This window comes from Ceratotherium simum, chromosome 16, assembly GCF_057802395.1.
Source record: "Ceratotherium simum simum isolate JZ-2026a chromosome 16, ASM5780239v1, whole genome shotgun sequence".
NCBI classification, from domain to species: Eukaryota; Metazoa; Chordata; class Mammalia; order Perissodactyla; family Rhinocerotidae; genus Ceratotherium; species Ceratotherium simum.
This window is the reverse complement of record NC_141915.1, coordinates 50,432,594-50,448,647: the sequence shown is the minus strand read 5'-3', so window position 1 is coordinate 50,448,647 and position 16,054 is coordinate 50,432,594. Positions and strand designations below refer to the sequence as shown.

Sequence of the window (16,054 nt, the reverse complement as noted above, 5' to 3'; positions counted from 1 at the left end):
CCCCATTCTGTCTCTCCTTTTCACATAGCTAATATTTTTAATCTACTGTCTTTTGTTCCCCTACACTTTCACCCAATACTTTGTCATCTATCCATCCATTCATTCATCCATCAAACATGGATTGGGCATCTACCTCTTGCCAGATATGTTGGTGAACAAGATAGACTGTACAACCTCATGGAATACAAAATCTAATAGTGGAGATAGGCATAAAAACTGACCACTTATTGCACAATTGGTCATTACTAGAATGGAGATACTTGAAAGATGCTGGAGACCAGAGGGAGGGCAGGACTACATCTAAGGATGGGAGTTGGGAGTGTCATAGATAGCACCATAGAGGAAGTGACAAGTAGGAGTTTCCCAGGAGGATGGGAGTTCAGAGGTGGGAAGGAGGGAAAACGTTACATTCCGGGCACAGAGAGAAATACAAGCCGAGTCACAGAAGCCTGCGAGCCCACAGCATTTCCAGGGCATTGGGACAGTTCTGCTGGTGACACAGCACTAGGGGGAGAGAGGAAGAGGGGATGAAGAAGTGAGCAGGGTCAGATCAGGAAAGACCTGTCAGGTCTTGCCAAGAGGGATGCCTTGGATGTTTGAGAGGCACTGAAGAACTATGTTAATACTCCCCAAAATATAAACAAATACCTGATATAAGGGAAAATGGGGCGGGGGGGGGGGAAGAAATGGAAAACACAGTTTGATGCAGTATATTAATCCTACCCCATAAAAATGAAATACTAGCTCTTAGATGTTTCCTTCAGGCTCTCCTTCAAGAACAACCTCCCGTGTTTCATCACTTTAAGACTGTTTTCTTTCTAGTACATATATATACACGGGTGTGTGTGTGTGTATTTAATTCTGTGATGTCACCACTGGAACATTATATGTGGAACTTGTTCTCCAACTGTCCTACTGCTTGGGAGATATCCCACCCTTCTCTCATTACTACTATATGCAAGAATAAGGGGACAGTTTCAATTTCTTTTCTTTCTAGATTAAGTAGTTTTTCATGAAGCTGAGAGTTCCAGTTCAACTGCTTCCTCTTATGACCCACGTGCTCGGCCACTCATTTGGGTGTTGTTGAATCACTCACAATATCACACCTGACAGTGGGGTTTTTTTATGTTTAGAGTTCCCTGTGACAGGAAGAAGGAGAACAAGAAGCAAGAGGATCTGCCTGAAGACCAGCCCTCACCTCATGGTCAGATGCTGCAGAAGGAGGAAGGTGCCCAGATCACCAAGGACAAAAGAAAGGAGACAGGAGATGACAAGGCTGCTGAGGAAGGCCCTTCTCTCAGCAAGACAGACCCGCGAAAAGACACCAAGGGTAAGGCCAGCCCAGGGCTACAGACACAGTCCTGTTGCATTTGTAGGCATCCTTTGGTTTTACAAAATGGGGTTCTGGACCTGGAGGCTCCTGGGGCAAGGGCAGAGCTGATGTGATAGGACACAACTAACAGGAAAAAAAATCAAGGCTGTAAACAGCAACTCTACAGAGCTACTGTTATGCATGACTGAACTTCTGGCTCAAAAGCTCTATTTTCTGTATTTAGGTACTTTCTGGTATTGGGCAAAAGAGGACTGCTTCCAATGAAACCAAAGGCCATGCATGCCACTTAGCTCAATGGCCACATTCTGTGTCCTGGGTCACAGAGGGTCAGCCTCATTTTCTCAGTGAGAGAATCTGATTCTTGGAAGGAAAGGTAGAGAGCACCATCTCCAGGGGATGGCTTGGTTCTGGCCAAGGGCCCATGACTCCTGACCCCATTCATTGCCTTGACTTCTGCAAAGTTGGGCTCCTCACCACTGGGCTCAGTCTCTAAGCCCAGCGAAACACATACCTGAGCCTCAGGTGTATCCCATTAAGGCAAGGTACAGCCGTTAGCCAATGAGATATCTCTTCCAGAATGAGGAACAAATCACTTAGTGCCAACGAAAGATGACTTCAGGCCAGGGGGCAGTGGCCATGGACCTGATCCACAGAATGGCAACTGAGCTGGCTGGAAATGTGTCTCCTTCTTTCTCTTTTTGTAAATTCTTTCTCCTTTTCCCCCTTCTTTCTCCCTTCTCCTCTGCCTAACCTATCTACTACCCAAGGAATGACTTATCCTCGCCTGTGGCTCTCAAAGTTCTAAAATTGCAAGCCTGGGCTAAACGTATGGAGTAGCCTGTGCTGTCTCTGCCAAGAGAGCTGGGGAAGGCATAAGGCAAGTCATCCTTGCATTTCCATCCCTTGCTCTAACTAAAGAAATCAAACTTTTTACAAATACATCTACATGATGTTTCTGCTAAGTATGCCTCATTGATGGAGGAGGGGGGAAGGGGTGTATTTTTAAGGTGGAAAGTTATCTTTAAGCCTCATTTACTAACTGGAGATGCAACTCTTTCTGATCATTAACATAGAGCTATCATTTATTCCAAGTGCTAAACAGAGTGACAATTTCCAGTTGCCAGAAGGGGATACATAAATTCTCCTAATTACCTCTAGAGACCTATTCACACAGAATCAGACAGCATTTTGAGTTATGCAGACACTGCTCACTTTTTGAAAATCACAGTTTCGATTCCCTAAAAGTCTTCTTGGTTTTAGTTACATTCAGGCCAATGAAAGCTGTGAAGATGTGAACCAGCTAAGACAGAGCTTGGAAAATGGGTCTTTTGCAAAGCTCAATCTTACACCCCAGGACTGACACTAGTAATTAAGGAGAATTGTAGGGTGACAATTCTAGGATACAGCGAAGTAGGAGAGAGAGAGGAGACCCTTTATCTTAGGATAAAGGCCTCAGCCTTAAAGCAAAGCAAGTACAAAGTCTTCGTTGCAGCCAGAGTACAGAATGAGCTGTAAACTTCAAAGGCATGTAGGAGAAACTTCTGGACTCCTCCTGTCTCCCAGCTCAGATACTTTCTGCGAGTCTGCACATGAGCTTACAGCTTTCCCAGACACCTCCACACAGCCACATTGATTCTCCCCAACTCTTCCCAACTTCCCAATTCATATTCTTCCCCAGTTCTGTTTAGACATCAAAGTCTCCTTTGCTTTTTTTTACCTAGGTTTCATGCAGCAACAATTTATACAAAGTCAGCTAAGTGACAAGAACTTTAGAGAGTGCATAGGATACAAAATGGATTCATTCTTTCATTCAGTGAATACTTGTTGAGCACCCATTCTGGGTCAGGCACTGTTCCAGGTGCTGAAAATACCTCGGTGAATAAAACTGATCAAGATGATCAAAGACACGAATGCAGGGAATGCCCTAAGGGGGCCTATTCCATTCTCCAACTCATTTCCAGCCTTCCAGAGCAATGTTGGGGGAGGGTGAATTAGAATGCCACTCCCACCACTTATGGTCTAGTCTGGGGCAAATAAGTCATCTCAGGAGAATGTCAATGCTCGCTCCCTAAGAAAGTAGCGCGTTGGAAGCATTGGAAACATTTATCCTGGGAGCCGGCAGTTCAGAATCCACAGACTGCACCCATGTGAACCCGTCTGTTTCTTATTTTCCTCCCACTTGAAAGTGATTAGGATTTTCTTCCATTTGGGGGTTTCTACCCACTTCTGACCCTGAAAGTCTCAGGAAATTACAAAGCAAGTTTTCCAACAGATGCTTTTACCAGCGTCAGACTGTCTTACACAGCTGCCAATTTGCTCTCTCTACGTCTTGAAAGCCTGACGCATTACAAGTAAAAGAGGCCTGAACTGGATGGCCCTGCTTGCTTGTGGAATGCCCAGCTGCAAAAGCGAGGTTGGCTTTCATTGCCTGATGAGACACTCCTAAACCCGTGCAGGCTCTGCCAGGCAAGAGATCCTGGCAGGAAATATTCATAGATATAAGATGAAAGATTGAAGTGGAGTGGTGGAGTGTGTGTGTGTGTGTGAGAGAGAGAGAGAAAGAGAGAGAGATTCAGAAATGTCTAAAAAGAAGTGGGCTTGCTTGGAAATGTGCGGTTTCCACAGCAATTTTTGGAATCTCAGTGGAGAGAAGAGCGGGGGTGCCTGTATCGGAAGAATCCACAGCCACTCCCCAATCAGAAAGCCGTGTGTTGTATGAAATCTGAACCACAGCCCTTGCCTATAACCCGCCTCTGCTCGGGGGTGTCTGGGGAGACTTGGAAGATTGCAGATCAAAGGCAGAGCTGGCTCCAATTTGTCAGAGTCAGGAAAACACATCATTCAGACCAGTATTGGGTAACTGTACATCCTGCCTTAACATGCTCACCAGGACTAGATGGTTTAGCAGAGCATGACTTGGTTTTTTCTGAAAGCAACAGATGATTGAAAAAGAAAGGAGAGTAGATAGAGCAAAGGCTCAGAGAGAATGAAGGGTCTGCCACTTACATGCTGTGTGGCTTTAGGCAATTTGTCCCAGATCTTGGTGCCTTGGGTTTTCCTTGTGCAAAATGGAGCTCATCATACTCAGAGCATCAAAGAATCACAAAGCTGGGAGAGATCTTAAAGGTTGTAGTCTGACCACTAAGAGCCTGACACATATTATGCACTAAACAACTCTTTAATTCATCAATGATGTCATTGAGTGAAGGAACCAGCATGTGAATGTGTGCTGGGATCCCTGCAAGCAATGGTTCAATCTATGCTTAACTACCACCAGCGACGGGACCATCTACTGGGATGAGTCACGCGGTCTTTGGCAGCTGTGGCTGTTAGCGTTGTGTGCAAACCCAAATCCAAACCTGCCTCCCAGAAGCTTCCGTTATTGGTTCCAATTCCACCCACTGGGGCTGGGTCAAATGAGTTTGATCCCTCTTCTACATGGCAGCCCTTCAGGTATTTGAAGATAACCGTCATATCCCTCATTGGGTTCATTCTTCTTCAGTCTAATTATTCCTACCTCCTTTAGTGGTGCCCCAAAAAACAAAGAGAGTTTTAGGGTTTTAGTAGTCTGCACCATCCTCATCACTCTCCTCTGAATGAGCTGTAGTTGGTCCAGGTGCCCTTGAGCTGAATTCAGGGATTCAGCTGTGATTGGACCAAGAAGAGAAAAAGTGGGTCTATCCCCTTCCTGTTCCAGATCCTGTTGGATCTGTGTCTGTTGATGCAGGCGATGGCCTTTCTGGCATATATACCAGCCACAGCCCACTCATCCTACCCCAAACCTGTACATAATTTTTAGATCTCAAACAGATGCTCAGGTAAGGTGTGCTCGAAGACAGAGAGCAATTCCTTCTTGGGTCTTTTCTGCCTCAGAAAAAAATTAGACACATCAAGCCCAAAGAGTGATTTGCTATTCTGGTTAAATTCTATTTCAACTACCCTATTCCCCATCCCACATCTTTATCTGTACTTCTCATGAGTCAGTACTGAAAAAGAGAGGTGTCTCTGTCCTTCCCCTCTCACACTGATTACAGCTCTAGAAAGGGAGCACTAAATTATAATAAAGATGTTTAATTATTCCTTACACCTGTTAACATTGGACAGTTTACCAAGTATTTTCAAATACTTGGGGGGTGGTGTACATTATGAAGTAGATTTTTATATCTAGAATTGCATTTAACCTGGAGGGATAAAAAGAAAAAAAATTCACCAACAGAAAAAGGATTGTATTTCCCCCACGTGACAAGATGTCAGGAAGAAGGCAGTACAGGGCTGGTAGGTGGCTTCATGATGGCATCAGAAACCCAAGCCATTCATATAGCTTTCTGCTTCTGCTTATCCTCATGTTCACAAGATGGCTGCTCACCTCTGTGCATCACATCCATTCCAGGCAGGAAAAGGGTAGGTGGGTGCAGAGAAAAGAGAAAGGTACATTCTAGCTAAGCACCAGAAAACAATAAGTCTTCAAGACACCTCTTCCCCACCAATAGACTTTCACACATACAGTGGAATAGCTGGATTAAAATGTACATCACTACTGGAAGTAAATGTTAGCTGTTCTCTAAGGAAAGGCTACTCTAATAAGGTCTAAATTCTGGATCTGATCGTAAAAGTAGGCCAGCATCCTCTCAATGGGAGCAAAGCAGATGGGCATCACTGTGTGACCACAGCCATGTCTTTTTCTTCTCAAGGCTTTTTTGATGTTCAGTAAATTGGCCTTTGTGCTCCCAGTCCTGATTAAAAGAGTCTTCCTCAGCCCTTCTCCTGTGCACAACTTACATATGTGTCAAGTTGGGGGTACAGCTTGGAGTGTGGATCTGAAAAGACATCCTTTCCGCACCTCTGGCTCTGATGCCCACTGTGTGTGTAGAAACCATGTGTGGATATGCTGGTACCTCCTGCCTCTAATTCCGCTTCATTTCACAAAGCAGCAAGCTTTGGAATCAACCCTCGTTTTGTCCCAGTGTATAGCTTACAGAAAACCAGTGAGCTAGGGCAGATGAACCTCATCTTACAAACTGATAGTAGCGTCGTGGTTAAACAGCATGGGGTCAGAAATGTTGGGGTTTGACTCCCAGCTCCACCAGTTCCTAATGTGGGTCCTCAGCCAAGTCCTTTAATTTCTTTGCACCATTATTTCTTCACTGGTGTATTAGTTTTCTATTGCCATGTAACACACCACAAACTTAGCAGCTTAAAACAACACCTGCTCATTATGTCACGGTTTCTGTGGGGTAGGGGTCTGGGCACAGCTTAGCTGGGTCCTCTGCTCAGGGTCTTAGCTGGGGCTCAAGGTCTTTGGCAGAATCTATTTCCTTGTAGCTTTAGAACTCATGGTGGCTTGCTTCTGCAAGGCTAGTAGGACTTGAGTCTAACTTCTAGACCCTCTTTTAAAGGGCTCACTTAATTAGGTCAGGCCCACCCAAGGTAAGCTCCCTTTGATGGATTTAAAAGCAACTGATTAGGGACCTTAATTACATCTGCCAAATTCCTTCATCTTTGTCATAATGTAACATAATCATGAGTGAAATCTCATCATATTCACAGGTTCTGACCACATTCAAGGGGGGGGCAATTATACAGGGCATGCATAATAGGGGGCAGAATCTTGGGACCGTCTTAGACTTCTGCCTACCACACCCTATAAAATAGAGATACTAACAGGACCTATCTCGTATGGTTGCTTCAAAGATTAAATGAGATGGTGAATGTAACAGTTCGTAGTCAGCAAGGGGCAGCTGTTATCATTATTTCAGCATTTTTGAGCATCTACTACACCGCAGGCTCTGTGCTAGCAACTGGGGATTCAGGAAATAATAACGCAAACCTTGCTCTGAAAGAAATCATGGCATTTCTCTAGTGCTAGTACTGCCCCAAACACGGTTCAAAACTTGGCAAAAAGCCATAAAGCTTTAATCCAACTAAATGACTTTCAATCTAAAGACTCATGATTTTCTTGGCTTGTCAAAGCCACTGTCAAAAATAAAAAGTGTTGACTCCAATCAAATACTGTAATCCACAGGATTATTATTTCCACCCTTAAATGCCCCCCGGTTTGAAGGCTCAATTGCAATCAGAGGAACAGCTATTTGATGCTTTTGTTCCAGCACTGGAGAATTCAAACTCTCACCCAGTGGTTTTTAGCCTCCACTGCACTCATTTGAATTACCCAGAGGGCTTGTCCAGGGTATCACCTGCCAAAACTCAGATGCAATTGGCCTGGGGTGCGCCCTTGCACTGGAATTTTTAAAAGCCCCCCAGGAGGCTCCAACACATCACCAGGGATGACATCTGACTTCTAACTGTTGCTGTAGGCAAAGCTGGGTAGACTCTCAATGGTCTGAAAGCGAAATTCTCCTTAAAGAGAAAATGCTGGCGACATGATAAGCCAAAGAGACATGAGCAGCAATAAAGCATTTTTCCATTTACTTTCAGCCGAGAGACTGAAATTCAACATGTGTCACACCTTTTCAAGCCACTCTCCCACATCTGCTTTGCGCAGACAGCTCACCTCTGGGTGGGGAATAGCCGGGAGAGGATAGGGAAAAGACGAAATTGCCCACATATCCAGGAAAGCTGCTGGTGCTCGGCGTGTTCTCTGCTTGCTCATTCAATGTGTACTCTGTCACCTACGTGCGTTAAGCACCTACTGTATGCCAAGCTTCCTGCTGGGTGCCGGGGCTTCTGAGATCAGCAGAATCCAAATTCTGCCTTCCAGAGCTCAGAGTCTAACGCCAACATGCAAAGATGCCCTTTCTGTATCAGAGACGTGCTTTCAAGATTGAGCGCATGGAGCTAGTTTTTAGTTTATAAATAACCATTTTTAAAACTTTCTCAGTCTTCTGTGTGTATTTCTCTCCAGGGTTTAATCACTTCCAGAAAGCAGCCTCTTTCCAACTTTTCCTCCTTCTCCCCTGGCCACCATCCTCCCCCCAAAAAATTATTACCAACAATAGGAGCTTAAAAATTGCCAAAATGCCATAATTATTTTACAAGGAAAAAGAGTAACAGAAAGCTACAGTCTCCTCTTCCCCCACCCCTTCTAACCCCCCAGGGCCTTCACCCATACAAAGGGTTCGCACGCTCCACAACCCAGAATGCATCCTGGGCTGGGTGGGGGCTGGTCCCTTCTGCCCGCTGATAGTCCCTGCTTCCAGCAGGACTGATGGCAAACGCAGCGGAAAGCAGACACGTACTGTCTGAGGAGGCTTGGGCAAAGCCCAAGGAAGCTGGATTCCTCTTTTAAGATAACACTCAGCCAGTGGCAGCTGTTTGAGACAGAGAGCATGTGAACTCTGGCTTCGTAAAATTAAGCCCAAATTTGGTTTGCCTGGGGTCTAAAGGGGAGTGTTTACCCCAGAATATCACATGCTCCTACAAAGACCTGAAATGCAACCTGAGAGGCCGTTCATCTGGAAGAAAGCCAAAGTTCCCGTTCAGACAAAATGCTCTCCAAAACCCTCACCCCCTCTCATTTGGTTTATAAACATTTATTGAGAGTCTACTGTGTGGGAGACATTGCGCTGGGCGGTACTAGTCCACCCAACCCACACTCCCGCCAACAGAAAGTTTTAAATGATCAGAATCCCACTATGGTCTCAAACCTTAAGTTCTGTGGCAGACCCTAGAAAGAATAATTCTGAATTATTTTTTTTTATCTACTCTGGCATCCTGGGAAACTGCTAGGTTAAGCTTCCTTCATTCTCTATTTTTAAGTTCTGATAGGAGGGCAATGCTTCCCCTCGGGCTGCTGGAGGCAGTCAGGAATCACATCAGCAAACACCACCCGAGTCCCCCAACCCCAGCTCTCCACAGCAGCAGCTCCTAAAATCTGGGGAAAAGGAAATGAACAACACCAAGGTCATGGCCGGCCCAGAAGAGGAAACCGTCAAAGAAAACCTAGACATGGAGTCTTGCCGTTCTTTACCCCTTCAGTGCATATGTGTGGGAGAATAAATAACAATGCCCAACAACCCTGGGAAGTTAGGTTACACTGAAGCAGAACTGAGTTGTGCCACTGAAAGCTGGCCTGCACGAACGTGAGTTTGATTAAGGGACACGAGGATGATTTACTCTAGGAGTTGGGTTCTGTTCTGTTCTTTTTTTTTTTTTGGAAGAGAGCCTTGTATGCCTAAGTTGGTTTAAATGTGGTCATACATAAAGTCTAGAATATGGACTGAATAACTTAAAGGTCCCTGGGAACCCTAGATTTTGTAATTGAATTAGGCCATCCAGCCTGGGCTTGGTTTGTTTAAGGCTTGGTCATGGGTCAGGTGTCTAGGCTGAATACGGATTTTGAACTCTCCGAGAAAACTTCAGAATGCTCATATCTATTTTGGAAACCAGCACTTGTCTCCTTGCAACAGGAATCCACTAATGGATTGAGGATGCCATTGAGGCATCCACTAATGCAGGGGTCAGCAAGCCATGGCCCACAGGCCAAATTTGTCCTGCCACCTGTTTTTGTATGGCTTGCAAACTAAGAATGATTTTTTCATTTTTAAATGGTTGAAAAAGAAATCAAAATAATATTATTTTGTGACATGTGAAAATTATATGAAAGTCAAATTTCAGTGTCCATAATTAAAGTGGTTTTTTTTGCCAAGGAAGATTAGCTATGAGCTAACATCTGTTGCCAATACTCCTCTTTTTTTGCTTGAGGAAGATGAGCTTTGAGCTAACATCTGTGTCAATCTTCCTGCACTTTATATGTGGGTTGCTGCCATGGCATGGCTGACCAGTGGTGTAGGTCCATGCCCAGGATCCAAACCTGCAAACCTGGGCCACCAAAGCAGAGTGCACCGAGCTTAACCACTACACCACAGGGCCAGCTCCCATAAACAAAGTTTTGTTGGAACACAGCCACATCTACTCTTTTACATGTTGTCTATGGCTACATTTGTGCCCCAACAGCCATGTTGTATAATTGTGAGACACTGCATGGCCCACAAATCATAAAATATTTACTATCTGGCCCTTTACAGAGAAAGTCTGCTTACCTCTGCACTAAGGTAAAAAATAATCCTGCACAAATGCAGAAAAATGAGAGGGTGACATTATTCATTCTTTAATTAACCTAATTAAACCACCATGCTGGAGCCCCCAATGATTTTCTCTACTCAGTTAAACCCCCAGAGCAAGAATCAGCTCAACTCATGTGGTATTAGCAAAACAACTTACCAATAATGCACCTGGCAGAGAGAATTGCCCACCATGCTTATCACATTCCAGAAAAGCAAATCAGAATATCATATAGGTTCAATTGCTCTCCTAACAGGAACTTTCATTCTTGCCTCTGGGTTGAGGGTCTGCTTCCTTCTCAGTTGCACAAGGCTCTTCCTTGTTATGCTGCGGGTGGGGTCAAAGAAATTAACCCTGGCCTAGCTGGGGAAGAAGCTAGCACTGTGCATGGATTCTATAGCGTGGCATTTCTCTCCTCGCCTCCTTGGAACAGATTGGAAGCTTCCGATCCCCCCAGGACCTGTTTATCCACCGTTAATCTCGAGTCTGAGCATCACCAAAGCTGTGGGACGAAGCTGGGAATTGTCTCCTCAGATAGCAAAGAGCTTCCGAATGCAAGACGTAAGTCTTCCAAAGATTCCTTTTGTCCTTTATCCATTGCAGACTGAGAAGTGAGAATGTGCCCCATACAGGGGCGAGCTGAGCAAATGAGGTGCTGCGGCTGACCGAGACCAAAAGAGTAGGAGTAAGTGGTTTCTGTTCACCACCATCCCCATCCCACCCCCATCACCTCCTGTCACCATGTGAGACAGTGCAAGGAGAGCAATGAAGCCGTGGACACAGAACGTAATGCATTTTAAACCTCATCAGGGATCCCTAAAAAGAAAAAAAAAAAAAAAAAGAAATCCTCAAAATCAGACAGTTATGTCCCGAATGGTCTCTCCCACCCCAGGGCACCTCTGCTCCTCCTCCTGGCCCTGACTTCCTGCTGCCCCTTCCACCGCGTGAGATGCTGTGAGTCTTTATCCCCTAATACCTCACCCTCTGGTTACCAGGTTCATTTTGCTTTGTTTGAAAGAGACGTTTTTGAAAAGTTTGGTGGTAATCTAACCTTTTCTCTCTATTGTCTTAAAATCCAGAAATGGCCTTCTTCAAAACTTAATTACTCACTCGTGTGACAAAGTTCTGTTGAGCATTTACTAAATGACATGTAATCTAGGCAGATGGATAATCCATGTAGATGGATAAAACAAGCCCCGTTCTCGAGCACCTTAGGGTCTAGGTGGGACATGATCAAGTAGAGAGACACACGCAGTAAGTCAAGTTGGGGACACAGACTATAGGGGTAAATAGTAATGAAAGCCCAGAGGAGGAGGCATTAACTCTGACTGGGGGGCCAGAAAGGCCTCTAGTGGAGGTGACACTTCACTGGAAGCCAAAATCAAGGTCATGAAAGATGAATAGGAGTAAGACAGGGGAAGACAGGAGAGGAAATGGAGGGGAAGTGATCCAGGCAGAAAAGAAGATGCATGCAAACTTCAACTCCTGTATTAAAAATGTGATAGTGGTGCTGATGATGGTGATGACTCTCCTAAAGAAAGGCAACATGACAAAAGGCAAGGGATCGAGGCCTCTCTCGTCTTTCACAGATGACACGGCTCTGTTCTGGGTCAGCTCTGACCCAGTCCAGAGTGACTGGGTTTGGAGGGGTCTGGCCCTAACTAAGGTCCATTGGCATCAAACTATCTTTCTTCAAAGTGGACTCTGGAAACCGCCTTCCTTGGAACAGAGTATCCACCCTGAAGCTACAAATGTGAATTTAAACTTGATGCAAGAGAAGGTGACAGAGACCTCAGGAAAGTTCTCTCACCTTGCTGGGTCTCAGTTTCTCCATCTGGGAAGTGGGATGTTTGATCTCTAAAATCCCTAGTGGCCTGCCATTTTCGTCAGCTCCCATGTCTCCCGTCTGCCTCCAGAGTTATTGCAGTGCCTGTCTGGCATCCTTACAGTCAATGCTGGGAGAAATAAAACAACACACATCTTTGTTTCCTATTGTGTGGGAGGCAGGAAATGGCCTAACCCCCTAATTGGAATGAGGTTCCTGCGGTGTGTCCAGCCGCCCACTCCTCAAGACATCCCCACTTCCCAGGTGCCCCTGCCAGAAAGGCAGGCACACTCGGCCATCAGCAGCCAGAATCCATCCACGACCACCATGTTGCCAACCACATCCCTGCCTCTGAGGGGTGAAAAGGATTGAGATGTGGATAGAGACGTTTGCTGAGCCTCCTCTGTACATAAGGGGGGGATGGGCCGAGCATGCCTGGGGTGGGCCCCATGGTCAAGAATCTGGGCTGGACATCACTCTCCCACTGGCCACATGAGGGCAGAGCAAGAAGAGGTACCAGCTCTCATGGAGAAACTGATGTACAGGCAGAATTTGGGACTTGGTTGTCAGTCTAAAGAGGCTAGGCCAGAAGACAGAAAGTAAGTGAAGGTGAGATGGTCAGGAAGTGGGAAAACCCCTTGAGAGCTAGAGTCAATGCAGTTGAAAGGCAGAGCCTATGCTGCTGGAGCTGTGGTACCCAGCAGGAGCCGCCTTCAACTGAGAGCTCGCAGACCTGTGTACGGGCAGCGGGGGCACCATGGAGGGAAGCTCTGGGACCAGTGGCTTGGGAAATCTACTGGTCACCCTGTGTCCGTGTCTCTCCTAGTGGAATGCAAATGGGGCTCCTTTGCTCCTCGGTTTCTAATATCAGTGAGATTAGAATCTCAATAGAACCTTCCATCACACATCAGAAGCTGCCTCCTGCCTCCGGGAAGGATGGCCTTCAACTCATAGCATTCTTGACATGCCAGTTTCACATAAATCATGCCATTTCCAGGCTGGAACAAGACTTTCATCAATAATCCACCATAGAGGTGGGTGGTGAGTGGAGGTCCCATAGTGAGTGGCACAGTCTGAACTAGAACTCAATGCCCTGACCCTCAATCTACTGCTGTGCCAGGCTCCCAGCAACAAATGGAGGGCACGGCCCTTTTATCTGCCTCCCAAGGCCACAGAAAACTAATAGAGGTAAATGGAAGTCCAACTAATGAATGAGAGGCATAGCAAGAGCTGCCTATTTTACAAAGTACACCTCGTCTTGATGTGACCCCTGGTACTTGGTGACCACGTGCTAGCGGGGCTCTTCACTGCAGGTGCACATGGCCCATCTGCCCCAGCAGGGCCCTTTCCAGCACTTCATGGACACAAAGGCCAAGAAGAGGCTGGCAGGCCGGAAGGAGCGCCACAGTCGCTATGGAGACGTCAGTGTGCACAAGTGCTATCAGTTTGGGCAGATCTTCTCCCCTTTCCAGGCCCTCGCCACCACGGTGAGCAAGCTTTTCTTTTGTAAAGGGTTCCAAAGTCCTTTAGTGAGACCAGTGACAAACCCCAATTCTTTCTCCTTTTGAGGAATGGATTAGTCAGTTCTGGCCACAAAAATGCTGCGTAACAAACCACCCTAAAACTTAGTGGCTTACAATCTCAAGCATTGATGTTCCTCACTCTCCAGTCTGCAGAGAAATACTAACCCCACTTTTATTCACTGCAGGCTCACAGGGTGGGAGGGAGTAAAGCATTGAGAACAAAGATCCATCTACCACAAGAGACTAAATCCAGCTTACCTAAAGGGCGGTGACGTGAGGTCTAGGGGAAGATAGAAAGGCAGATGGTTGCAGCTGTGGTGTTCAGAAACAAGAAGACCATTTCAGCTGGAGGAAGAGATCTGGGGAAGGGGGAGGTTTTGGTGATACAGGAAGATGGTTCTAGTTCCCATCCCTCTACCTCACCTGTTACCTTCTGGACCCAAGTTAATTCAAGTGGGACTATTCTAAAATGCATATCCTTGAAACTATGACTGTTATGTCCTGGTGATACTTTCTAGATATACATTCTTCTGATTATAAAGTTTGCGTGTGCATAAGAATCACTTAAGAAGCCTGATTAAAATGTAGATCTCTGGGCAGGTAGTGATTCCAATTCAGAGGGTCTTGAAATTTCCTTTTTTAAACAAGTTCTCTGTTTATCACCTTTAGGCATCATTGCTCAGTCAGGGCTTCTCAACCTTGTTCATTTCATCAGCACCCCTAAGTCTGAAGAGAGCCAGCATGTCAGGCCACCTGTAATCCACTCACAGCTCAACAGCGTGCCCAGGAACCCAGGTCACGAACTTTCGCTCAGCAGCAGTTCTCATCCTTTCTGAACTTCAGAATCACTTGGGTAATTCACCATGCTGATGCCCAGGCCTCACCCCATAACAATTAAATCAGAAGCTGTGGGGGTGGGTCCCAGGCATCAGCCTGTTTTAAAGTTCCACTGGCAGGGTGACCAACTCATCCTGGTTTTCCTAGGACTTACTTTCAGACTTCTTCTGGGACTTTTTATCTTTTAGCACTAAAAGTCCTGAGTCCCAGGAAACCCCTCACTCCTGGCTTTAAAACTCAAAGTCTTGAGTCACTGGAACCTGGGCAAACCAGACAGTTGGTCATTGATCACTCTACCCACACGTGATTCCAACGTGCAGCCAAATTTGAGAGATTTTGCTGTCTGAACTTTCTAGAAACTAGTCCCAGTTCCTCATATCACAGGTAGCAGCTGCCCATCTGTCCATCCACTGGCCAAACATTCCTTAAGCATGTGCATGTACCCAAAGTTAAGCCCTCTGGAGGACCCAGGATCAGAAATCTCAACCCTACCCTCAAGAAACTTCTGATCTTCTAGAGAAACTGAGCCATGAGCCAAAAATCATGCAACAAAACACAAATATAATGAAACATCAGTAAGAATAGCTCCATAAATTGATAGAGCCAGAAGGAGATGAGAGTTATCCAAATTTGAGCTGCTTTCTGCTCAATCCAACCCCCCAAGGTCCTGTGGAAGAACAAAGTTTCCAGATAGGGACATCCTCTCAACTCACAGTGCCACTTGGAAAGAGCAGATCTCCCATGCATTGGGAGCAATAGTACCCATGTATTGAGTTCTTGCTACGGGCCAGGTATCATGCTAAATACTTCACACATCCTTGATCTTCATGACCTCCACCATATTAACATCATCCTCAGTGTATAGATGAGGAAACAAAAGCTGAGACATGTTGACTCACTTGTCCATGACTACTGTTAGTCAGTGGTAGAGACAAGATATGAACCTGCTGTGCTGGAGGTCCCAACCCCCATCCTCTATTTCATTGCCGTTATTCTCTGCCTCATAGGAGATGCGAAGACTGGTGTTTCCCCAAGATCTGCCCATGAGTCAGCACATACAGAGAACAGGCATTTCATGCACCGCCAAAGGGAATCTCCAGGATTTATCCTTGTCTTCCACAGAGCTGGCCTTCAGAAAGGATGACAGCAACCAGGAGAAAGAGAAACCAGCGAGCCACATTAAAACACCTTTATTCCCCCCAATAGTTAAAGTAACAAAATCTAACGACATGAAATAATAAAAATTGCAAAATTGCATTCTGGCCCCTTGCTGTAAGTTTTTGCATTAAAACAGTTTGCGCTCAGGGACTCGGGAATGCTGGGACGTTCCCAAACCTGACTTAACATTTAGATGACTTGAGGAATTCCCCAATGTGCCTTTGTGTGAACATTTTGGGGAGGGTGAAACAATTAGAAGCTGCAATACCCAACTAGAACTGAATCCTTAATAAGTATACTTTTCTCAGAAGTCTGAAGATGGGGGGAGGGGATGGTTACAGTTCAATGAATCAAGGG

The 16,054-nt window shown here is 45.7% G+C and overlaps 1 protein-coding gene across 1 annotated transcript; it reads left to right on the top strand.

The window, feature by feature from the left end:
- Positions 1 to 527: 527 nt before the first annotated feature.
- On the top strand, positions 528 to 15,777 carry LOC101390670 (uncharacterized). The gene is made up of 5 exons (XM_087441889.1): positions 528 to 535; positions 1,134 to 1,330; positions 10,788 to 10,915; positions 13,520 to 13,666; positions 15,547 to 15,777. The coding sequence occupies exons 1-5, from the start codon at positions 528 to 530 to the stop codon at positions 15,775 to 15,777; spliced, it is 711 nt and encodes a 236-aa protein (XP_087298015.1).
- The last annotated feature ends 277 nt before the right edge of the window (positions 15,778 to 16,054 follow it).

Bases quoted from the DNA above. Each gene is read 5' to 3' on its own strand.
- LOC101390670 (XM_087441889.1), top strand. The intron at 10,916-13,519 runs GTAAGTCTTCCA...CTGCCCCAGCAG, and splicing joins AGAGCTTCCGAATGCAAGAC to GGCCCTTTCCAGCACTTCAT. The intron at 13,667-15,546 runs GTGAGCAAGCTT...TCTGCCTCATAG, and splicing joins TCCAGGCCCTCGCCACCACG to GAGATGCGAAGACTGGTGTT.